Genomic DNA, 18,610 nt, shown 5'->3' with positions numbered 1-18,610 from the left:
ATGAATCATAAATGAATCAGAATAATAGATATAATCAGAGTATCAAACAGATAAGTAAAGTGAAGCAAAAATTCCACTTTACATCCAGCGGAAAAGTAGCTCTAAAGAATAAACTAGACAAAATCTAATCCCAGTAGCAAGTACATTGGGTAACTAAATTGTTCTCCACTTTATAGACAACATCCTTGTAAGTGTAAATCTCATAAATGGCACAAGGACGCTTCCACTCAATGGTCGGACTAAGCATCGTACGGAGCATAACCACTCGTGGGATCTTCAGAGTAATTGTGGTAACCGCAATCACCTTCCTGGAGATATGCCTCTTCGCCTTGCGCTTCTTCATAGGGACCGTCATAGTACTCGGTACCTGCAGGATAGTCTAACAACATTGTACAATAAAGGAATGAGTTTCAAAGAAACTCGGTAAGGCAGTTAAAAATCCATAATAACATAAATGGCAGGATTCTAGAACAAACATAAATGCAATATGATATGAGACAAACAATGAATGAATGAATCTAACTCTATGTATGCTGGTCTCTATTGGCAGACATGCTTTAAGTCATAGCACCGTACTTCTTTAGGAAAGTCCACTCACATCCTCAACCATTTAAGATATCTTGGATTCTCTCACGGATCATTTCACCGGTCTTGAGCAGCCGATTGGTAATGGGTCCTTCATCCCTCGGGACAAACCATGGCAGGGGGTTAAGTCAACACACTCTCTCACAACCATTTGGTATAAGTACTGGCGCATGTCAGGGTAAAACCTAGCCAAATGCAAGTCTTCTACTTAGTTACATCAAGTCAGATCCGGATACTTCCATTCCTCGTCCCTGACGATCCTTTCCGGTATCCTTCACACTAGAGTCAGCGTATCCTATGGCACCGACCAACTCGGACTACGGACTCATCAACCCTATTGGTTATCCACATATGGTAAACGGGAAGCTCTCACGTCCTCTCACGGGTTGGTTACCGGTCTTAAGCGCCCGTGAGCCCAAGTCTAACCATATGCAACCCTACCAATAAATGGCCCCCACAATGTGATTCCTGTCCTCTCACGGGTTGGTTACCGGTCTTGAGCGCCCATGAATCCCCATTGCTACCACGGGTCGTTCGGTCTCAATACCCCTCCGATTAGGGTCTGACATAACAGAACATCCTAGCCAAACACTACTAGACAATCCTAGATATGTCATCCAACAGTTTAGGAAGGTGTCCAGAGGGCATCTCCGGAAACATCCCATAATATTCCCGTAGTAGTCCAAGGACAGAAGTGTCGAAAGGACACCTCTCCTTTCCAAACCATACTTAAGCATACACATGCATCAAATCATATCATCACATATATGGTAACTTCATATATGGAAAGAAATCAATAATTACAATCACTTGTATAACATTGGTAAGTAAATCATACATGAATCAATTTAATATGAATAAGTAATGCTACTGTAATCAAAGTTATGCAACAGTAGTATATCATTGTAAGAATCTAATTTAGGAATCATATCTATGATATTCAAATATAGAAACTAGATTCATGCTATCTATGTAATTAAGGAAATAACCATCCTTACCTTTTATAACTCGCAAAGGAATCCTAAGAAATCAAGTAAGATCTCGGCAAACTTGAGAAGAAGGTCCTAAACAAGTATATACAACATATTAGGAAAGATCCCTAACAGAAAAGATACCAAAACATCCAACATAGACCAATTCTGGAGTTGCTGTACTCATTGGTCGAGTGGATTGGTCGAGTGGTCCAGTCGACCAATGCAGACAGTAGCCTAAAAAAAACAGAGTTTTAAGATATGAAATCCGAATTTGGTGGTTCAAAAGGGTACTAATCAAGGGGTAGACTACATCAGTAGTATTCTAACATATAGGGGACCTCAAAGCACTAATCAACTCAAGATATCAAGATCCAAATTAGGAAACAAAAAGTTACCATAATTAAATCAACCATGGATCTTGATGAATTTGAAATAGAAAACAAAGACAAGAACAATAGGAGGATAGATCATTGCTTCAGGTAATGGTATCATGAAAACATACATAGATCTTCATGGAATAAGGCTGAGAAGCATAAATCTAAATAAGGAAATAAAACCTACCATATATGTAACTACCATGCATCATGAAGAACACATAGTATGGTAGAAGAGAACAACTAGAAATCTATAGATTATGGATCATGGAAAGAAAACACAGTAATTAACTACTAACATGATCAACATAGAAGATCCAAAGAGATCAGAATTCAGATTAGAAGTTTAATCAAAGATTAGATCATGGTTTGATCATGATTCCTTCAAAAGCTTGCAATGATCATGGTTAAGATCATTGTTCTAGCCTCAAATCCTTAGGATGATCATGAGAACATGTTCAGAGATGTTTGCAACAGAGAATGCAGCATCTCTTCTACTGTCTCAACTCAAAAAGGAAAGAAAAACAAAGATGGAGGAGAAGAAGAGAGAGTAGACATACCTTTTTATGCAAAAAGAAGAGTTTCGACGAAGATCCGTCAAGAAAACACCAAGGATGCAAGAGAGATGACTTGCAGAGGTCTTTGGTTCGTTCCAGAGAGTTTGGAGGCAGCAAATACGAAGTGGACTCGAGATTGGACTTAAATAGAGCAAGAACAACCTAATTGCCAAAGACAAGACTCATTGGTCGAGTGGATTGGTCGATTGGCCCAACGACCAATCAATCGACCAATGCTTGACAAAGAAGACCAAAACAGGGAATTGAAGGTCCAGATCAAATCCAATCCTATAGGGGTTTTGCACACAAGTCAAGTGACTTACCTAATAGGTAGAAATGCCTTCAAACCAAGATAGAGAGCACTCCAAGTCCATCAACTAATCAGATCTTCATCAGGATTCAGTTTCCATAAATAGAACCTCATCATCAACTTTCATGGATTCAAAGCCAGACACCAAGTCCTCTACTGGGATGGCCCAAAGCTGACTTCTTACTTTACTTCGGGTCATCGGACCTACAAATAACAAGGTTTCTGGGTCAAAGTTAGGGCTGGGTTTTACACACACACTCTCATATCACCATTCAAAAAATATTGAAATATAGAAGCAAACATATTTTATTACCTTTCAACAGTCACACACATAATCACAAGATAATATACTAAAGCAAGGCAAGATATCAATAATGAAAATTAACTAACATCATTAAACATGCAATATAAGGTTAAGTATAGTCCTCACCTTTCTCTTTGATTCCTTTCTCCAAAGTCCAAAATTCACTCCCATAAGTTGGTGACTAAAAGATAAATAAATCTATTCATGCAAAAGAATTAATAATCATAAATTAGAGTCAATTTGGGTTTCTAAAGATATTGCAAAATCTTCCCATGAACACAATCTGAAAATTAGGTTCAAACTCACCGTTTTCATTATAGTTTAGTTAAAAATCACTATTTCACCACCAATTCGAAGTCGAATCGAAATGAAATTTTGGGAAAGTCTAATTGGTAGCAAGAAGATCCTACAGGTACCTTTAATTTGATCCAATTGGATCTAGATAAAAAAGCCCCGAATTTGGCTCTCCTAAATCGCCCGCGGGCGTCTCAGAGAGTCAAAAAGCAAAATCTTTAGCAAGGATTCACACCATTATCTCTTATACAAAAGAGCAACCTCAGAACAATAAACCAAGAGCATCCAATAAACCTAACATGCTTCCACTAATGCAATCCCACAAAAGAAGAGAAGATTTCGGTTATATTTTCAGAGACCAAATCTCTTTATAACAGGGTAGACAGGTAAAAGGCTTCGGTTCCAAACCCGAGTGAGACCTTCAAAAGCCAAAAGAAATTCTAAGGAATTTCATAGGTAAAAGGCTTCGGTTTCAAACCCGAGTGAGACCTTCGAAAGCCAAAAGAAATTCTAAGGAATTTCATAGGTAAAATGCTTCGGTTCCAAACCTGAGTGAGAGCTTTGAAAAGCCAAAAGAAATTCTAAGGAATTTCACAAGTAAAAGGCTTCGGTTTCAAACCCGAATAAGACCTTCGAAAGCTAGTCAAAAGAAATTCTAAGGAATTTCACAGGTAAGAGGCTTCGATTTCAAACCCGATTGAGACCTTCGAAAAACTAGAGAAATTCTAAGAAATCCTAGATATTGCAAATGGCTTCGGCTATGACCGAGCAAGACTTCCCGACAAAGCATCGGCTTGGCCTGAATGAGATCTGCTAAGACAAGGCTTCAGCAATGCCCAAATAAGACCTTCTAACACTTGGTAGCACACCGCTGAGTAGAGGCGCAGTAGCAATAAATGCGATACTTCAAAAATGAAAGGACGTCTCGTCTGATCAAGATTGAGAAGCAAACTAAGCATTCAGTCTGGGGGCTTCTCCCGAACACTTGGCTTGGGGGGCTTATGATGTGGATAAAATATTACTGAACCCAGGTCTTTCTTCTGTTCAATCTTCGACTCCGGTCGAATATGGCTCAGCCACGGTCGAGTTCGGACGTCTAGTTGAATCTTTATTATGCAAGAAGGAACCTTATGATTCCAAGGATGAACATGATCCGGAAGAATTTGAGATACGTAATTGACTTAAAGACGGTCACTTCTACTCTGAGGAGTGGGAAATCGTGTCCAACATGGAGACTACCACTAATACAGGGGAAGGATTGTGCCCTTGGGGAAACTACTTCCTCCCCTGAGAAAAGGGGTAAAAATATACAATCTGACGGCCACCAATGAAGATCATGAACGAATCCAACGATTGAGAGCAAGAGGTAAAACCTATATAAACAGGTAGCCTACGCAAAGAAGAGATATCTGAATCGTTTCCCTTACACTCGTATTCAATTTCTGCTTTGCAACTCGCCAGAGCTTTGAGATCAGTTCTTTAACTGACTTAGCCTTCGGAGGTGGCCTCCTGACCCCATGGTCGGGCCATGTCTAACATTGTTTTGTAGGTCCTTCCTCAAGCATCTCAAGGCTGAGCAGATTTTGGACACATCAACGCTAAACTCCATCATCAATCGTGTGTCTCCTTCCCTTAGTCTTTGCAATTACCTTGGCTTATCATCACGTATCACAACAGGTTCAGACATCTCATTGGCATCTGCTAGGTTGCAGTCAGTGAGGTTGCCTCGTTGTTCCTTCCCTCATACCCTAGTGGTGCACCAGTAGCAATGTTGTATTCGGACTATTGGAGGGATGCGTAAGATCTCTGCTTTACAACAGATTGACCTGACAACTAAACAACTACTTGGTCCGGTGGCTGATTGTTGAGCTTGATGTTTTGGAATCAAAATTAGTTGCAGCATACTGGAGAAGAAATCAAAGCACGAGAACGTTCTTACAATCACTTGCTTCAGCTAGCTCCACCTCCTCTTCCAGGCATCACCGCTCTTGGGTTGATACGGCTGTCCCTGCTGCTTCTTCTTTATCCAAATGATGATCTGAAAGACAAGATCATAAAACAGACCGGGCACCAATAGTGATGAAAATATTTCCACGGATAAGTTCCTATTCAGCCATGTAAAGAAGGATTAGTTATTGTGGCTGTGTTCTTCAGGAAATTGAAAAAGCTAGTTCCAGATAATTCATTATTGATAGCGGATGCAAGTTCAACACCTTTCTTATAATGTCATCAGATCTTTCCATGTCCAGTGAGATATTCTCTACTTTCTTTTTATGCCTGCAAAATTGCATCAATTATCATTTTAACTATATTTCGCTGAAATTCACTTTCCTGATTCATTGTCAAAGAAAATATACTCAACTCTGCATATCAAATTTGAATGACCATTGGTGAAATTTTGGAACTCAAAATAGCATGATCAGAGGGACCTGAAACAATTTTGGGTGAATACTTATATTTCAATGGGTATTATTAACCTTGCAAAAGATCTCAGAGATTTGAGATCAGAACAAGTAATGTTATATTTAAGATGCAATTAACACACACACATAACGTTATTGCAACAGGCATAGTGGTTAAAAGGCAACTTCAGGTTAATTGGATGGCCAATTAAGGTTGGGCTAGCGTAACAAAACGTGACGACAGTTGCTGGGGTGATAAGGTGAGTAGACCTTTCTCTTGCAAGCTTATCACCGTGTCATACAGTGCTTCCTTCACAGGTGTGAACTCAAGGCCCAGATCCCTAACCTTCTGGTTTGAGAACTTGTATGGCTGCACCCTTGGACTCGCTTCATCTGAGCACCTGCATTCACCCATGTCAAGATTGTGTGAGTATAACTTCATACAAACATAACATATGAACTTCCTATGAAGATGGTGATATCTCTACTTACTCGGTTGGAATGGGATAGCAGGGAAACATGTCACGAAGCATGGCAGCAATGTCTCCTCGATGAAGCACACTCCCGATGCACAGGTAGCGCCCAGATGCGGATGGGTTCTCATAGACAAGAATATGAGCCATGGCAACATCCTTTACATGAGTATAACCCTGTATAGCATTTGAGAACTTCTCGTGCCTCCCATTCAGAAAATAAAGAATATGAGCTGAACTAACATTCTTAGTAGGTTGAAGCAGTGGACCAATTGTCAAGGGAGGGATCACGCTCACCAGATCCAACCCTGTCTTCTTCGCCATCTCCCATGCTGTTCGCTCTGCCAGCATCTTCCCATAAGCATACCAGTCCTACTCCACAATTAATAATCCATGCCATGATTATCAATTCGTCATAATATATGTAACTATATGTTGAAACATTTTTAATTAAATTACCGGAATGCTCTTCACATAGTTAGGATCGCTCCAGCAAGTCTCATCCATGACCTTGTCGGAATCCCTGTTGGCTACCATGTATATTACTGCAATTGAAGAAGTGTAAACCACTCGACTAACTTTTGCTTTTGCTGCGGCTTTCATCACATTTGTGGTTCCTCTGATTGCTGGCTCCAGTACTTGTTCCTTCAAATAAAATTTATGTCATCATTTTCAAATTATTTTAAAAAATTTCTACAATATCTTTGAGAAAACCTTTTTAAGAATAAAACAAGAGACGATTGTAAATGGAACGCAAACTTGGCTACTACAGAGGTAGTAGGGATGTTCTAGCTTTATACCAGTGAAATAGAAATTTTGTTTTTGGATATTTTAAGAAGCAAAATTTCTAGATTGTTGGGTAAATTCAGAAGAGTGCTTACAGAATCGTTCACAACTGGGCAGGCTAGGTGGAAAACTCCAGTGCATCCTTTGATTGCATCAAGAATACTCTCGTAATCAAGAATGTCAGCTTTACAAAGAATTAATCTCTCCTTAGCCCCTGGCAGCATCTTCAAATGAAAGTTCTTGGGGTCATCTGTCACAACAAACATAATGTGAAATTGTGCTCCTCTTCTCTTACTCTGAGAGAGAGAGAAAGATATGATTATGAAGAAGTGAACTTACTTGGGTCTCGAAGTGTTCCCTTGACAAAATAACCCCTTTCAAGGAGAAGCTTGACAACCCATGAAGCAATGAAGCCTCCTGCACCAGTAACACACACGATTTGGCTGCAAACCATCGTAGTTCTTAATTTTTTTTTTCTGGAATAGAAGTAGAAGAAGAATAGAAGATATGGTGGACGGTACGTGTTGATGCTGTTTATATAGTTTATTGTCTATTTGTCGTATTATTTGAATGACGTAGTAACGCACACGGTTTAGCTAGAAATCAACGATTATGCTTTTGGTCTAACCGGTGGACGAAACCTCCGGTGCCAAATAACAGTATAACATACGATTTGGAAAGAGAAAGAAGGGGAAATACGCTAGATTGTAGGAGTGGTCAACTTCACTTGTTTTTTAATTTCTCGTGTTTTTTTTTACTTTATTACTTTTATTTATTTATTTATTTATTCCGTTAGAGGTCAATTTGCCTTCCCCTTTATACAATTCAGGGTGTGGGACAACAACGCCCACGGTTTGGTCAGATACCAACTAAAACCAACGGTTTTGCATCTATTTCATTCCCAATATATAAATAGACCTTTTAATTTAATCAAACCTAAGATCATATGCTCTAATCCTTGTTAAGGGCAGGGCCTATTAGAAGGATAGTTGTGAGACTATTCAGTTTCGAATTGGAAAGTAGGTCACGATTAGGAATATTAGAGGTTAGTATGATCATATCAGTAAGGAGGTAGTCCTAGCTATAAATGTAAGAGGGCAAGTGATTGGAAGGTAACGAAGAATATTATTCTCAATCTCCTCTCTCTCTCTCTTTTCATCTTCTTCTTCCCCAGCCTTGTATCTTCTAAAATTCTATTCTTTCTTCTGAATTTCCTTTCCTGCAAGCTACACTTCAAAAAAAATCACATTTAGTGGTGGTTTTTTCCGCCATTAAAAGTGCCAAAAAACTGCCACCATTTATTTGGTGGCGGTTTTCTAAACTGTTACAAATCCGCCACGAAATGTGCCACAGCCATTTAATGGTGGCGGTTTTCAGTACCATGCGTGTAATGTGCAAATAGTTAAACTGTCACTAATCATATATATACGCCGGCGGAGAATATCGCCAGTAATTGTGTTTGCGGTATATGAACTAAGCCTATTTAGTGGTGGTAAATGAAAAACCGCCACCAATTGTGTCGTTTTACCGCCACCAATTAGGTTGATTTTAAATAAAACAAAATAAAAAATAAATAAATAAAAAAACCCGATATCTGCTTTAATTACATTTATTCCTGAAAGACAATACAAATACAAAAATACAAAGAAAATTCAAGAAAACTAAAAGTATTCAAAAAACACAATTTAAGAAAAATAAATACAATAAATATTAATCAAGTCAACTTGCATACAAATATACAAAAGCTACATGTAATACTCTACTTGATGTTACATTGTTAATCTAAACACCAATAAGAGAAGAAGTAAAAAAGGACACAAATTTGGCACTTGGGCGTTCTAAATGTCGCACTCCTTTCTTCCTAACCTGCAAATAAGAACACATGTTATATATATGTAGAGATGATTTATAAATAAAAAGAAGAAAATCATATTATGAATAAATATTTGAGCCCCTTGGAAAGTTGTTCTTACCACAGCGCCAGTTTTGTTCCAAAAAAATGAGAATATTTTTGGATCAAATAGCTTACCACTAAAGGAATGAAGGGTAGCTAGAAATAATTGTAGCATCCTGCATTTTGTTGCATAAAAAAAGCGGAATTTAGGTTTTGATTGGTTTATAAATGTGAAAACAGAAATGCTTTAGCATAGAAACAATGTATAGCTATTACCATGTGCGTTGAAGAACATGAAACATACATCAAAAGTCTAAACCCAAGGGCTGAAAAACAATCAAAGGGTTTAAAGCCTAGTAAGATAAACACATATGGATCCCATGTATATATCACCAGAGAGTGGATTTTGTTTCTCAAAAGGTACCTCATACCAACCACCACGTGAAAGTCGTCATCCAAAGCTCTTTTTAAGAACTTTTGGAAATAAAAATTACTTCCTTCTGGAATGTGAGCCTAAGAAGAAGAACAAGAAAGAAATTTGTCAAATAAAAAACAGCCAATTGCACTATCTAAATAAAAAAAATTCAGTCCAAGTATGTATCCTAAAATTCAGTTCAATAAAAAACCATGTTTGTACCACCCATGGGCATGCAACATTTGGGGAAGAAAGAACCCTAGAGCAATTTATATATTGTTAGTAAGAAGAGCCAACAAAATTATTAATCTAAAGCCTATAGCTAGGTCGACCAACAATTGATATTACATATAATCCCCACCCCACCTATCCTCTCTGCAGCCTTCCCATTCCCTCCCACTTCAACCATAGCAATCCCCAGCCCTTTCCTTCTTACCTAAATCAACCCCAACCTAGTCGAAATTCACCCTAGCACCTTCCCTTCCTGATTCTGCAACTCCAGCCCCTCTCCCTCATCAATCATAGGTCTCCTCTTCCTCCTTTGTTTCTGCGCAAGCAGCAACACCTCTCCTTGATTAAGCCCATGTCACCAGCCCTTCTTTAACCCTTGTCTCCTTCCCTAGAGTTGTACCTAGCCATATAACAGAAACTCCAAGTCAATTGCCCCATTCCACCTTGTTTTCCCTAATATCAAATTTTCAGCAAGTCTTCTTCAACCTTGAGATTCTCTAGAAAATTCTAATTTTCCAGAAATCTGATTTTATTAGTTTCTAATCAATTAGATCCATTATAGTTGAAAAGATAGTGATAGAATCAGTTCTGTGAAGCATAACCAGCAACCTGATCCTTCTTCCGTCACTAGCTGAAACCCCAAAAGCCACTTCCCCAAACCCTAACCTAATCCTAGTTTACCTAGGACTCCAATTTTTGAATCTGAACTTCAAACATCAACTTGTTTCAAATCTGAAACTCAGTCACAGCAGGTTGGAATAGCTTAAAAACACCTTAGAACAGGTCTTACGAATTACAAGAGAATATACTTCCAATTGAGCTGTCCACTGTTGAAGCTTGTTGCACAAGGAAGGTAAGCACCTGCCAATGTATGCACCAGAAATAAATTGTGGAAGCCCAAATTGGCAATAGTCTAACCATCATCTTCACCTCCTCTACTTTTGTCACTGAACAAAGATTCCATCTGTTTTGAATCATTGAACCATTGCTCCCATAGTCCTTTTTGTCTACAATTGCAGCCTTGTCCAACCAACTATTTGAAATACAACAAAACCAATTAAAAATAGGAAAGGTTTAGCTTTCCCATGTGTTTGATAATCTACATATTTGCAATTCTGTATACTTACCAAAATTGGTCAGTGTGATGGATTCTTGCGGCAGTGTCAGTTGAGTCTTCAAATTATAGATTTAGCTTCCCAAGCTTAACACCCATTATTGTTATTGTTGTGGGATCAATTTCAGCTTTCTTCATCATCCAAATTCTTGAAAGTCTAATTAGACTGTTTCAAAGGAATAGAGGAGAATGAGCCACCAAGTGACAAAGAATGTTAAGAGACTTACTCCCTATGTAGATAGAATGGTCCAACCAGTAGAACAAACCCCAAGATGCAAGACGGAAGATAATATACAGAAGCATTGAGCCTCGCCTCATGAAGGACATAATCAAGTGAAGTTATGACGAGTAGAAGCGGAAGCGGCAGAACGCAGTAGTCTCTGCTTTTATTTTTTTCAGCTATTCACAAAGCATAGAATTCATCAATGGCAGATCCTTATCTTGATTGGGTCCACACGACAGGGCATGGCAGGAGGGATTAAAGAGAAGGTGGAACAAGCATAATTCTACCACATGGACAGCAACCCATTACTGCAAAAGATAAAAAGTAATGATTAATTAAGTAGTATTAAACAAAAGGAGGTGTTGCAGAGCACATTGCCAAACAAAAACAGTAAAAATGAGATTGGAAGACCCAAAGAGACCAAATAACGAAAATAAATTAAAAAAAAAAAAAAAAAAAAAAAAAAAAAAAAGATAACATGATGATTATCACTACACCAAAAGTTTGAATGTAAATGCAGCTCAACGAGTATTAGTTGTACACTAAACAAAAATATACAAGTAAACACATAATGCAGGCTTGAGTTTATATGGATTTAAAGGGCACTCCTGAAAGAGAGAGAGAGAGGTATAACTTCATTAATCACAAAACTGAAAAGGAAATCAATGGTAAACACTTCTTTGGTTACATCGAATTAATTGAAATAAAACAAACACATAACATCCCTCAAAATAGAGTGTTAGGACCCTAGGGATGAGGCCTTGTGGAATGAGGGTTAGTTAGGGTTACCCTAGGGATGAGGCCTTGTGGAATGAGGGTTAGTTAGGGTTACCCTAGGATGAGGCCTTTTGGAATGAGGGTTAGTTAGGGTTATTTGAGATAATAAATAGAGGGAAAGAGGGAAGAGAGAGAAAATTGAAATTTGGAGAGTCTTGTGGGCAGCCGTAGGCTGAGGGAACACCGTGAGGTGTGGGGGTTGACTGGCACCATAGAAACCAGTGTTATCTTGTTATTTCTTGCATTCTTGTATGAATTTTTGGGAACTATTATTAGGGTTTCATCAATTGGCATCAGAGCTGTAACGATCCAGGGAGGTGATGGCACTGCCTTCGTTTTCTGGTGAAGGAGGAGTTCAGAGATGGATTTTAGAGGTCCTTCTCTTCTGCTAGGAGAACCAGATCGAGGAAGAGCAGTGGTTGGGGGTAGCGATCCAACATCTAGAAGGAGAGGCACTTGATTGGATCTATCATAAGAATTTGACGGCATTTTCTTGGACGGGATTCAAAGAAGCCTTGAGGTGTGAGTTTGGCGACGGGAGACAACCGACATCAAATTTGGAGATATACAACAACCAGGTTGAGAAGTATCTAATGAAGGATGAAGTACTGCCGGCTACGAAAGTCACGCATCACCAAACGTGGAGCAAAAAGATGAAGATAGGATTGAGTGAAGATACCTACCGGACCAGAGTGGAGGAGCAATATTCTACTATAAAATCGAGATGCAGTGAAATGAAGAAGCATAGAAGGAGGCCAGGTACAATCGACGACAAGTTGTAGGCGGCCGAAAATTCTATTCCCATGAAAGGAAGAAGACGGTGGAGTTTTAGGGTTTTTGAGGTTGGTTCAGCTCAACCCAAACCGGTCAATCAGTTTGGTTCAAACATTAAGGGCCAAGGAGCTTCTAATTCGGGCCCAATTCAGGTATGCTTAGAATCAGATTTAGAGCCCAAGAGATCCAAGTTCAAAGATTGGGTCGTACGTTTTCCTAAGAAACCCCCTTGGGCCCAGCCCATTCCATTAATCCCCAGCCCATCGTATTTCATTAACTCAATATCCAACCCATATTTGTTAACCCATGATTTTAGTGTTCATTTCTAGCCCATTCAATAGAATTATTTTGGGCCCATTACAGTTTCATAACCCAAAACCCAATCCCTACAATCAAACCAACAATCAGCCCAAGAACTTGTTTAAGTATTTGGACCTTATTCCTTTTCATCATCACTCATGGGCTTGGCCCATTTCGTATACCCAAAATCCAAGCCTTTTCAGCATTACTTTACACCCAAATAACTCAAACGAGTCAAAACCAAAACCCAAACCAAGCCTGAACCAAGAACTTGCCAGAAAATGGTCCAACCGAACCAACAAGTTGGGGAACCATTGTCTTCAACCTCTGAACTTCAGAATAGAAAGGGAGACGGCAAGTTGGAGCTGCAGCGACTGAGGAAAATCCATCGTCTTCCAACAGCTGCACGCAGGCTCCTTGAGATGCAACGGTGCGATGGGGATTAATTTCGTTGTAGGCAAAAAAAAAAAAAAAAAAAACGCTCCAAGTCTGATTTTGGGCAGTGGGTGTGTTATTCAGCCTGGGAGGATGATATTGAATTACTACGGTTATGCGGCACCATCATACGACTAAACTTCAACAATTCCATCACCTTGGGGACAAGGTGATTTTCAAAGGGGTCGGTAGTGTTAGGACCCTAGGGATGAGGGTTAGTTAGGGTTACCCTAGGGATGAGGCCTTCTAGAATGAGGGTTAGTTAGGGTTATTTGAGATAATAAATAGAGGGAAAGAGGTAAGAGAGAGAAAATCGAAATTTGGAGAGTCTTGTGAGCAGCCGTAGGCTAAGGGAACACCGTGAGGTGTGGGGGGTGACTGGCACCATAGAAACCAGTGTTATCTTGTTATTTCTTGCATTCTTGTATGAATTTTTGGGAACTATTATTAGGGTATGAATTTTTGGGAACTATTATTAGGGTTTCATCATAAAGCATTAATCGAAATAAAACAAACACATAACCAGTCTATTCTTACTTGAGATTCAATGAGTGAGAGCAAGAGAAAGGGTCGGAGAACCGAGCTAACTATCTTCTGCTCCTAGACCAAAAGCAAACCTCTGAAGAAATGCCTCCTTTTGAAAAATGCAGGGATTGCGAGAGCCAGAGAGCCAAGCAAAATCAGATTTTCTAAGGAACCAAATCTGCGACATTGATGCATTAAGATTGAAACCAAAGTTAAAATATAGAGGACAACATATCTTAAGAGAGTAATAAATTTCTAAGGTTATGAAGCTTGGATCAATTTATGATGAATTCTTGATTGATTCAATTTAAAAATGCTTCAACTCTTTGTAGATTATATTGACAGCAGAACCAAACACTTAGCATAAACCAGAAATAAGATTAAAGTTTAGATTCTAACACGCAAAATAGACTTTAATACTCAAACTAATTTCTTATCATCATCATCATCATCATCATCTTCATCAACAAGAAGGACAACAAGCCCTGTCCCAAATAAATGGGATTGACTAGCTGGATTGTTGACTTCCAATCAGCTCTATTTGAGTCACTTATATTAATAACTCATAAGTATTAAAAGCCTGACCAACTCAACCATCCAGCAACACAATAAATGGGAAATAAGAACAAAAAGAGTGTACAAAAGAGTGTAATAGAGCACCTCTTTCGTCACATCCACCCAGCCGGTACCCTACCTGGCATACCCGAGTGTGTGATCCACAGCCCCGAAGACCAAGTATCGAGTAATCAACCTCCCACATAGACAATAACATAATCAAGAACAATAATAATCAACGTGCAAAAGATAAACCAAAGATCTAAATAAGGAGAGAATACACCATGTATATAATCAGAGTACGAAAGATAATCAGAGTATCTAAATCAAAAAGTAAAGTGAGGCAGAATCCCACTCTACAACCAGCGGAATAGTAGTTCTAAAAGAAAAGGAACAGAATGAAATCTAATCCCAATAGCAGGTACAATAGGTAACTAAATTGTTCTCAATCTTATAAACAACATCTCTATAAGTATAAATCTCAAAAATGGCACAAGGGCGCTTCCACTCTATGGTCGGACTAAGCATCGTACGCAGCATAACCACCCGCGGAATCTTCAGTGTAATTGTCGTAACCGCAATCACCTTCCTGAAGATATGCCTCTTCTCCCTGCGCTTCTTCATATGAGTAGTCATGATACTCAGAACCTGTAGAGTAGTCTAACAAAACATTGTACAAAAGGAATGAGTTTCAATGAAACTCAGTAAGGCAGTTAATCCATAACATCATATATAGCAGGATTTCAAAGCAAAGTAAAATGCTATATGATATGAAACACATGATGCAATATGATTCTAACTCTATGTATGCTGGTCTGTATTGGCAGACATGCTTTAAGTCCTAGCACCGTACTTCTTTAGGAAGGTCTCATCACACAACGCCTTTTGGTAGTGGGTCTGGCATCCCTTGGGACATTCCATGGCTGGGGGTATAGGTTACCACTCTCTCACATCACCATTGGTCTAAGTACTAGCGCATGTTAGGGTCAAAGCCTAGCCAAATGCAAGTCTCCTACTCAGTTACATCAAGTCAGATCCAGATACGTCCATTTCTCGCCCCTGGTGATCCTTTCCGGTATCCTTCACACTAGAGTCCTCATAGTCCCTGACTACAAACTCATCAACCCTATAGGTCATCCACATATGGTAAACGGGAAGCTCTCACGTCCTCTCACGGGTTGGTTACCGGTCTTAAGCGCCCGTGAGCCTAAGTCTAACCATATGCAACCCTACCAATAAATGGTCCCCACAATGTGATTCCTGTCCTCTCACGGATTGGTTATCGGTCTTGAGCGCCCATGAATCCCCATTGCTACCACGGGTTATTCGGTCTCAATACCCCTCCGATTAGGGTTTGACATAACGGGACATCCTAGCCAAAAACTACTAGACAATCCTAAATATGTCATCCAATAGTTTAGGAAGGTGTCCAAAGGGCATCTCCGGAAACATCCCATAATATTCCCGTAGTAGTCCAAGGACAGAAGTGTCAAAAGGACACCTCCCCTTTCCAAACCATACTTAAGCATACACAAGCATCAATCCATAACATCACATATATTGTAACTTCATATATGGAAAGAAATCAATAATAACATTCAACTTGTATAGAACTGATAAGTAAATCATACATGAGTCAATTTAATATAAACAAGTAATGCTACTGATATCAAGACAGTACAACAGTAGTATAACATTGCAAGCATCTAATTAAAGAAGCAAACTGACAAGATTCAAATATAGCAACTAAGATACAAAATTTATGTTGTTAAGGAAGTAACCATCCTTATCTCATATAACTCGCAAAGGAATCTTAAGAATTCAAGTAAGATCTTGACAAACTTGAGAAGAAGGTCCTAAAAAAGTGTATACAACATATTAGGAAAGATCCCTAAAAGGAAAGATATCAAAACATCCAAAACAGACCAAATCTGGAGTTGCTGTACTCATTGGTCAATTGGATTGGTCTACTGTCTCAGTCGACCAACAGAGACAGTGGCCTTCAAAATCAGAGTTTTAAGAATAAAGAACCGAATTTGGTGGTTCAAAAGGGTACCAAACAAGGGGTAAACTACAATGGTAGCATCCTAGTATATAGAGGACTTCAAAACACTAATCGAATCAAGTCTTCAAGTTACAAATTAGGAAACAAAAGTTACCATGATTAGATCAATCATAGTTCTTGAAGAATTCAAAGTACAAATCATAGACAAGAACAATAGGATGATGGATCATTGATTGTGATAAAGAAATCATGAAAGGCATGCATAGATCTTCAAGAAAATAGATCTAAGACTGAAGAACATGGATCTAAATAAGGAAACAAAACTTACCATAGATGTATCAGTCATGATTCTTGAAGAAAGCATGGTATGATAAAGGAGAAATAACTAGAGATTGATAGATTATGGATCATGTAAAGAAAACATAGCGATTGACTACTAATATGATCAATAAAATAGATCTGAGAAGATCAGAATTTAAATCAAAGATGAACGAAGACAAGATCATGATTTAGATCATGATTCCTTCAAAAGCTTGCAATGATCATGATTAAGAACATTGCTTTAGCCATTAATCCTTAGGAAGACCATGAAAGATAAGTACAGAGATGTTTGCAACAGAGAATGCAGCATCTCCTCTACTGTCTCAACCCAAAAAGGAAAGAAAACAAAGATGATGAAGAAGAAGAGAGTGTAGACATACATTTTTGTGTAAGAACACGAGTTTTGACGAAGATCCGTCAAGATAAACACCAAGAACGCAAGGGAGATGACTTGCAGAGGTCTTTGGTTCGTTCCAAAGAGTTTGGAGGCAGAAAATACAAAGTAGACTCGAGATTGGACTTAAATAGAGCAAGCAAGACCTAATTAGCAAAGACAGAACCCATTGGTCGACCAATCAGAACAGCAAGTCCAAAACAAGGAATTGAAGGCTCAGATCAAATCCAAATATAAAGGGGGTTTGCACACACACCAAGTGACTTACCTAATAGGTAGAAATGCCTTCGAACCATGATAGAGAGCACTCCAAGTCCATCAACTAATCCGATCTTCATCAGGATTCAGTTTCCATAAATAGAACACTGTCATCAACACTCATGGATTCAAAGCCAATCACCAAGTCTTCCACTGAGATGACCCATAGCTGACTTCTCGCTTTACTTCGGGTTGTCGGACCTACAAACAACAGAGTTTCCAGGTTAAGGTTAGGGTTGGGTTTCACATCTTTCATATCAAAACTAGATTGGCTGAAGCATGATGGCCATGCTCCATCATTGTAATCAGGACATAATCCATCTGCAATAGAATGGTTGTATATGATTGAGCTCAGACATTTTAAAACAAGTGGAAAGATAGGTATTTTCCAAGTCAAAAATTAGAAATAAACTCCAAAAGATTTTAAAACAAATGCATTAGCATAAATATGCTGACAATATCATTGACTTGATTGTGTGAGATTACCATAAAAGACAGAACAGGTGCACCTCAAATATCTTAACATGATTAGAAGGAAAATGGTTTTGTTCAGTTTCCACTAATTCCTCATTTTATGTCAGGTGAATTTGGTTTTGGAAACATAGGGTTGGACATTTTCTTGTAACTAGGCCAGAGCATTGTTGGGGTCAGTCATGTTTTAAAGATTCCCCAACTTCTACTATGAACTCAACATTTGAACCAGAGAAGACTTGCAGAACGCTTGAATCAACATCATAGAGTTTTACCCTATTAATGTTATTAGATTCAATGAGGACCGCAACTTGTGAATGAGATGGGAGATTATTTGCAATTTGACCATAGTTGATCCCAAATGTAAAGCTGATCGAGGGCCTGTTGAACAACCGGACTTGAAAATATAGGAGGAGAAAGAAGAAGTCAGAAAATCCTGCAGAAAAAGGGAGTTCATTGTTGATATTAGAGAATCAATCACTTTCTAGTCTAGAATGGTGTTACAAATGCTAGAAGATAAGTTTTGCTGAAGTTTTTCAACGAGGTTAATTCATATTGGAAACAATTGTCAAGACGTTTATACAAAGGAATGATTTCAGGTAAAAAGTCACTAGTTGATTAAATGCTTCCACAACTGCCAATCCTAGCTTAGTTTAGGATTCTAGAAAGTCAAGATAAGATTGCTGATAGTTCTCTGGATTTACACGAGAAACAGAAGCTTAACATATATTTTTCTTTAAAAGAAAAATCCTCAAGAGGATGACCAGAGAAAAGAGGAAAATCGAGTAGAAATTGGAATGGTGACGGCATTAACAAAGATTCCGCAGAAAACTGACAATGAATAATAGAAATTCCATTG

General features: G+C 38.7%; 1 protein-coding gene across 1 annotated transcript; it reads right to left on the bottom strand.

Moving 5' to 3' along the window:
• Positions 1 to 6,288: 6,288 nt before the first annotated feature.
• On the bottom strand, positions 6,289 to 7,529 carry LOC149028876 (cinnamoyl-CoA reductase 1-like). The gene is made up of 4 exons (XM_089149370.1): positions 7,399 to 7,529; positions 7,155 to 7,309; positions 6,733 to 6,918; positions 6,289 to 6,645 (listed from the first exon to the last, which is right to left on the bottom strand). Exons 1-4 carry the CDS (start codon positions 7,511 to 7,513, stop codon positions 6,289 to 6,291), a joined length of 813 nt encoding a protein of 270 aa, XP_089005496.1. The 5' UTR covers positions 7,514 to 7,529.
• Positions 7,530 to 18,610: the final 11,081 nt, after the last annotated feature.

The sequence above is a fragment of the Hakea prostrata genome, chromosome 1, assembly GCF_041222555.1.
Source record: "Hakea prostrata isolate BN-2017 chromosome 1, UWA_Hpros_2, whole genome shotgun sequence".
NCBI classification, from domain to species: domain Eukaryota; kingdom Viridiplantae; phylum Streptophyta; class Magnoliopsida; order Proteales; family Proteaceae; genus Hakea; species Hakea prostrata.
This window is presented reverse-complemented; position numbering and strand designations above follow the sequence as displayed.

Coding starts and splice junctions, on each gene's coding strand:
- LOC149028876 (XM_089149370.1), bottom strand. CDS start 7,513: ATGGTTTGCAGCCAAATCGTGTGTGTTACTGGTGCAGGAGGCTTCATT. Junction 6,919..7,154: donor GCCCAGTTGTGAACGATTCT/GTAAGCACTCTT, acceptor TTTTATTTGAAG/GAACAAGTACTGGAGCCAGC. Junction 6,646..6,732: donor ACTATGTGAAGAGCATTCCG/GTAATTTAATTA, acceptor ATTGTGGAGTAG/GACTGGTATGCTTATGGGAA.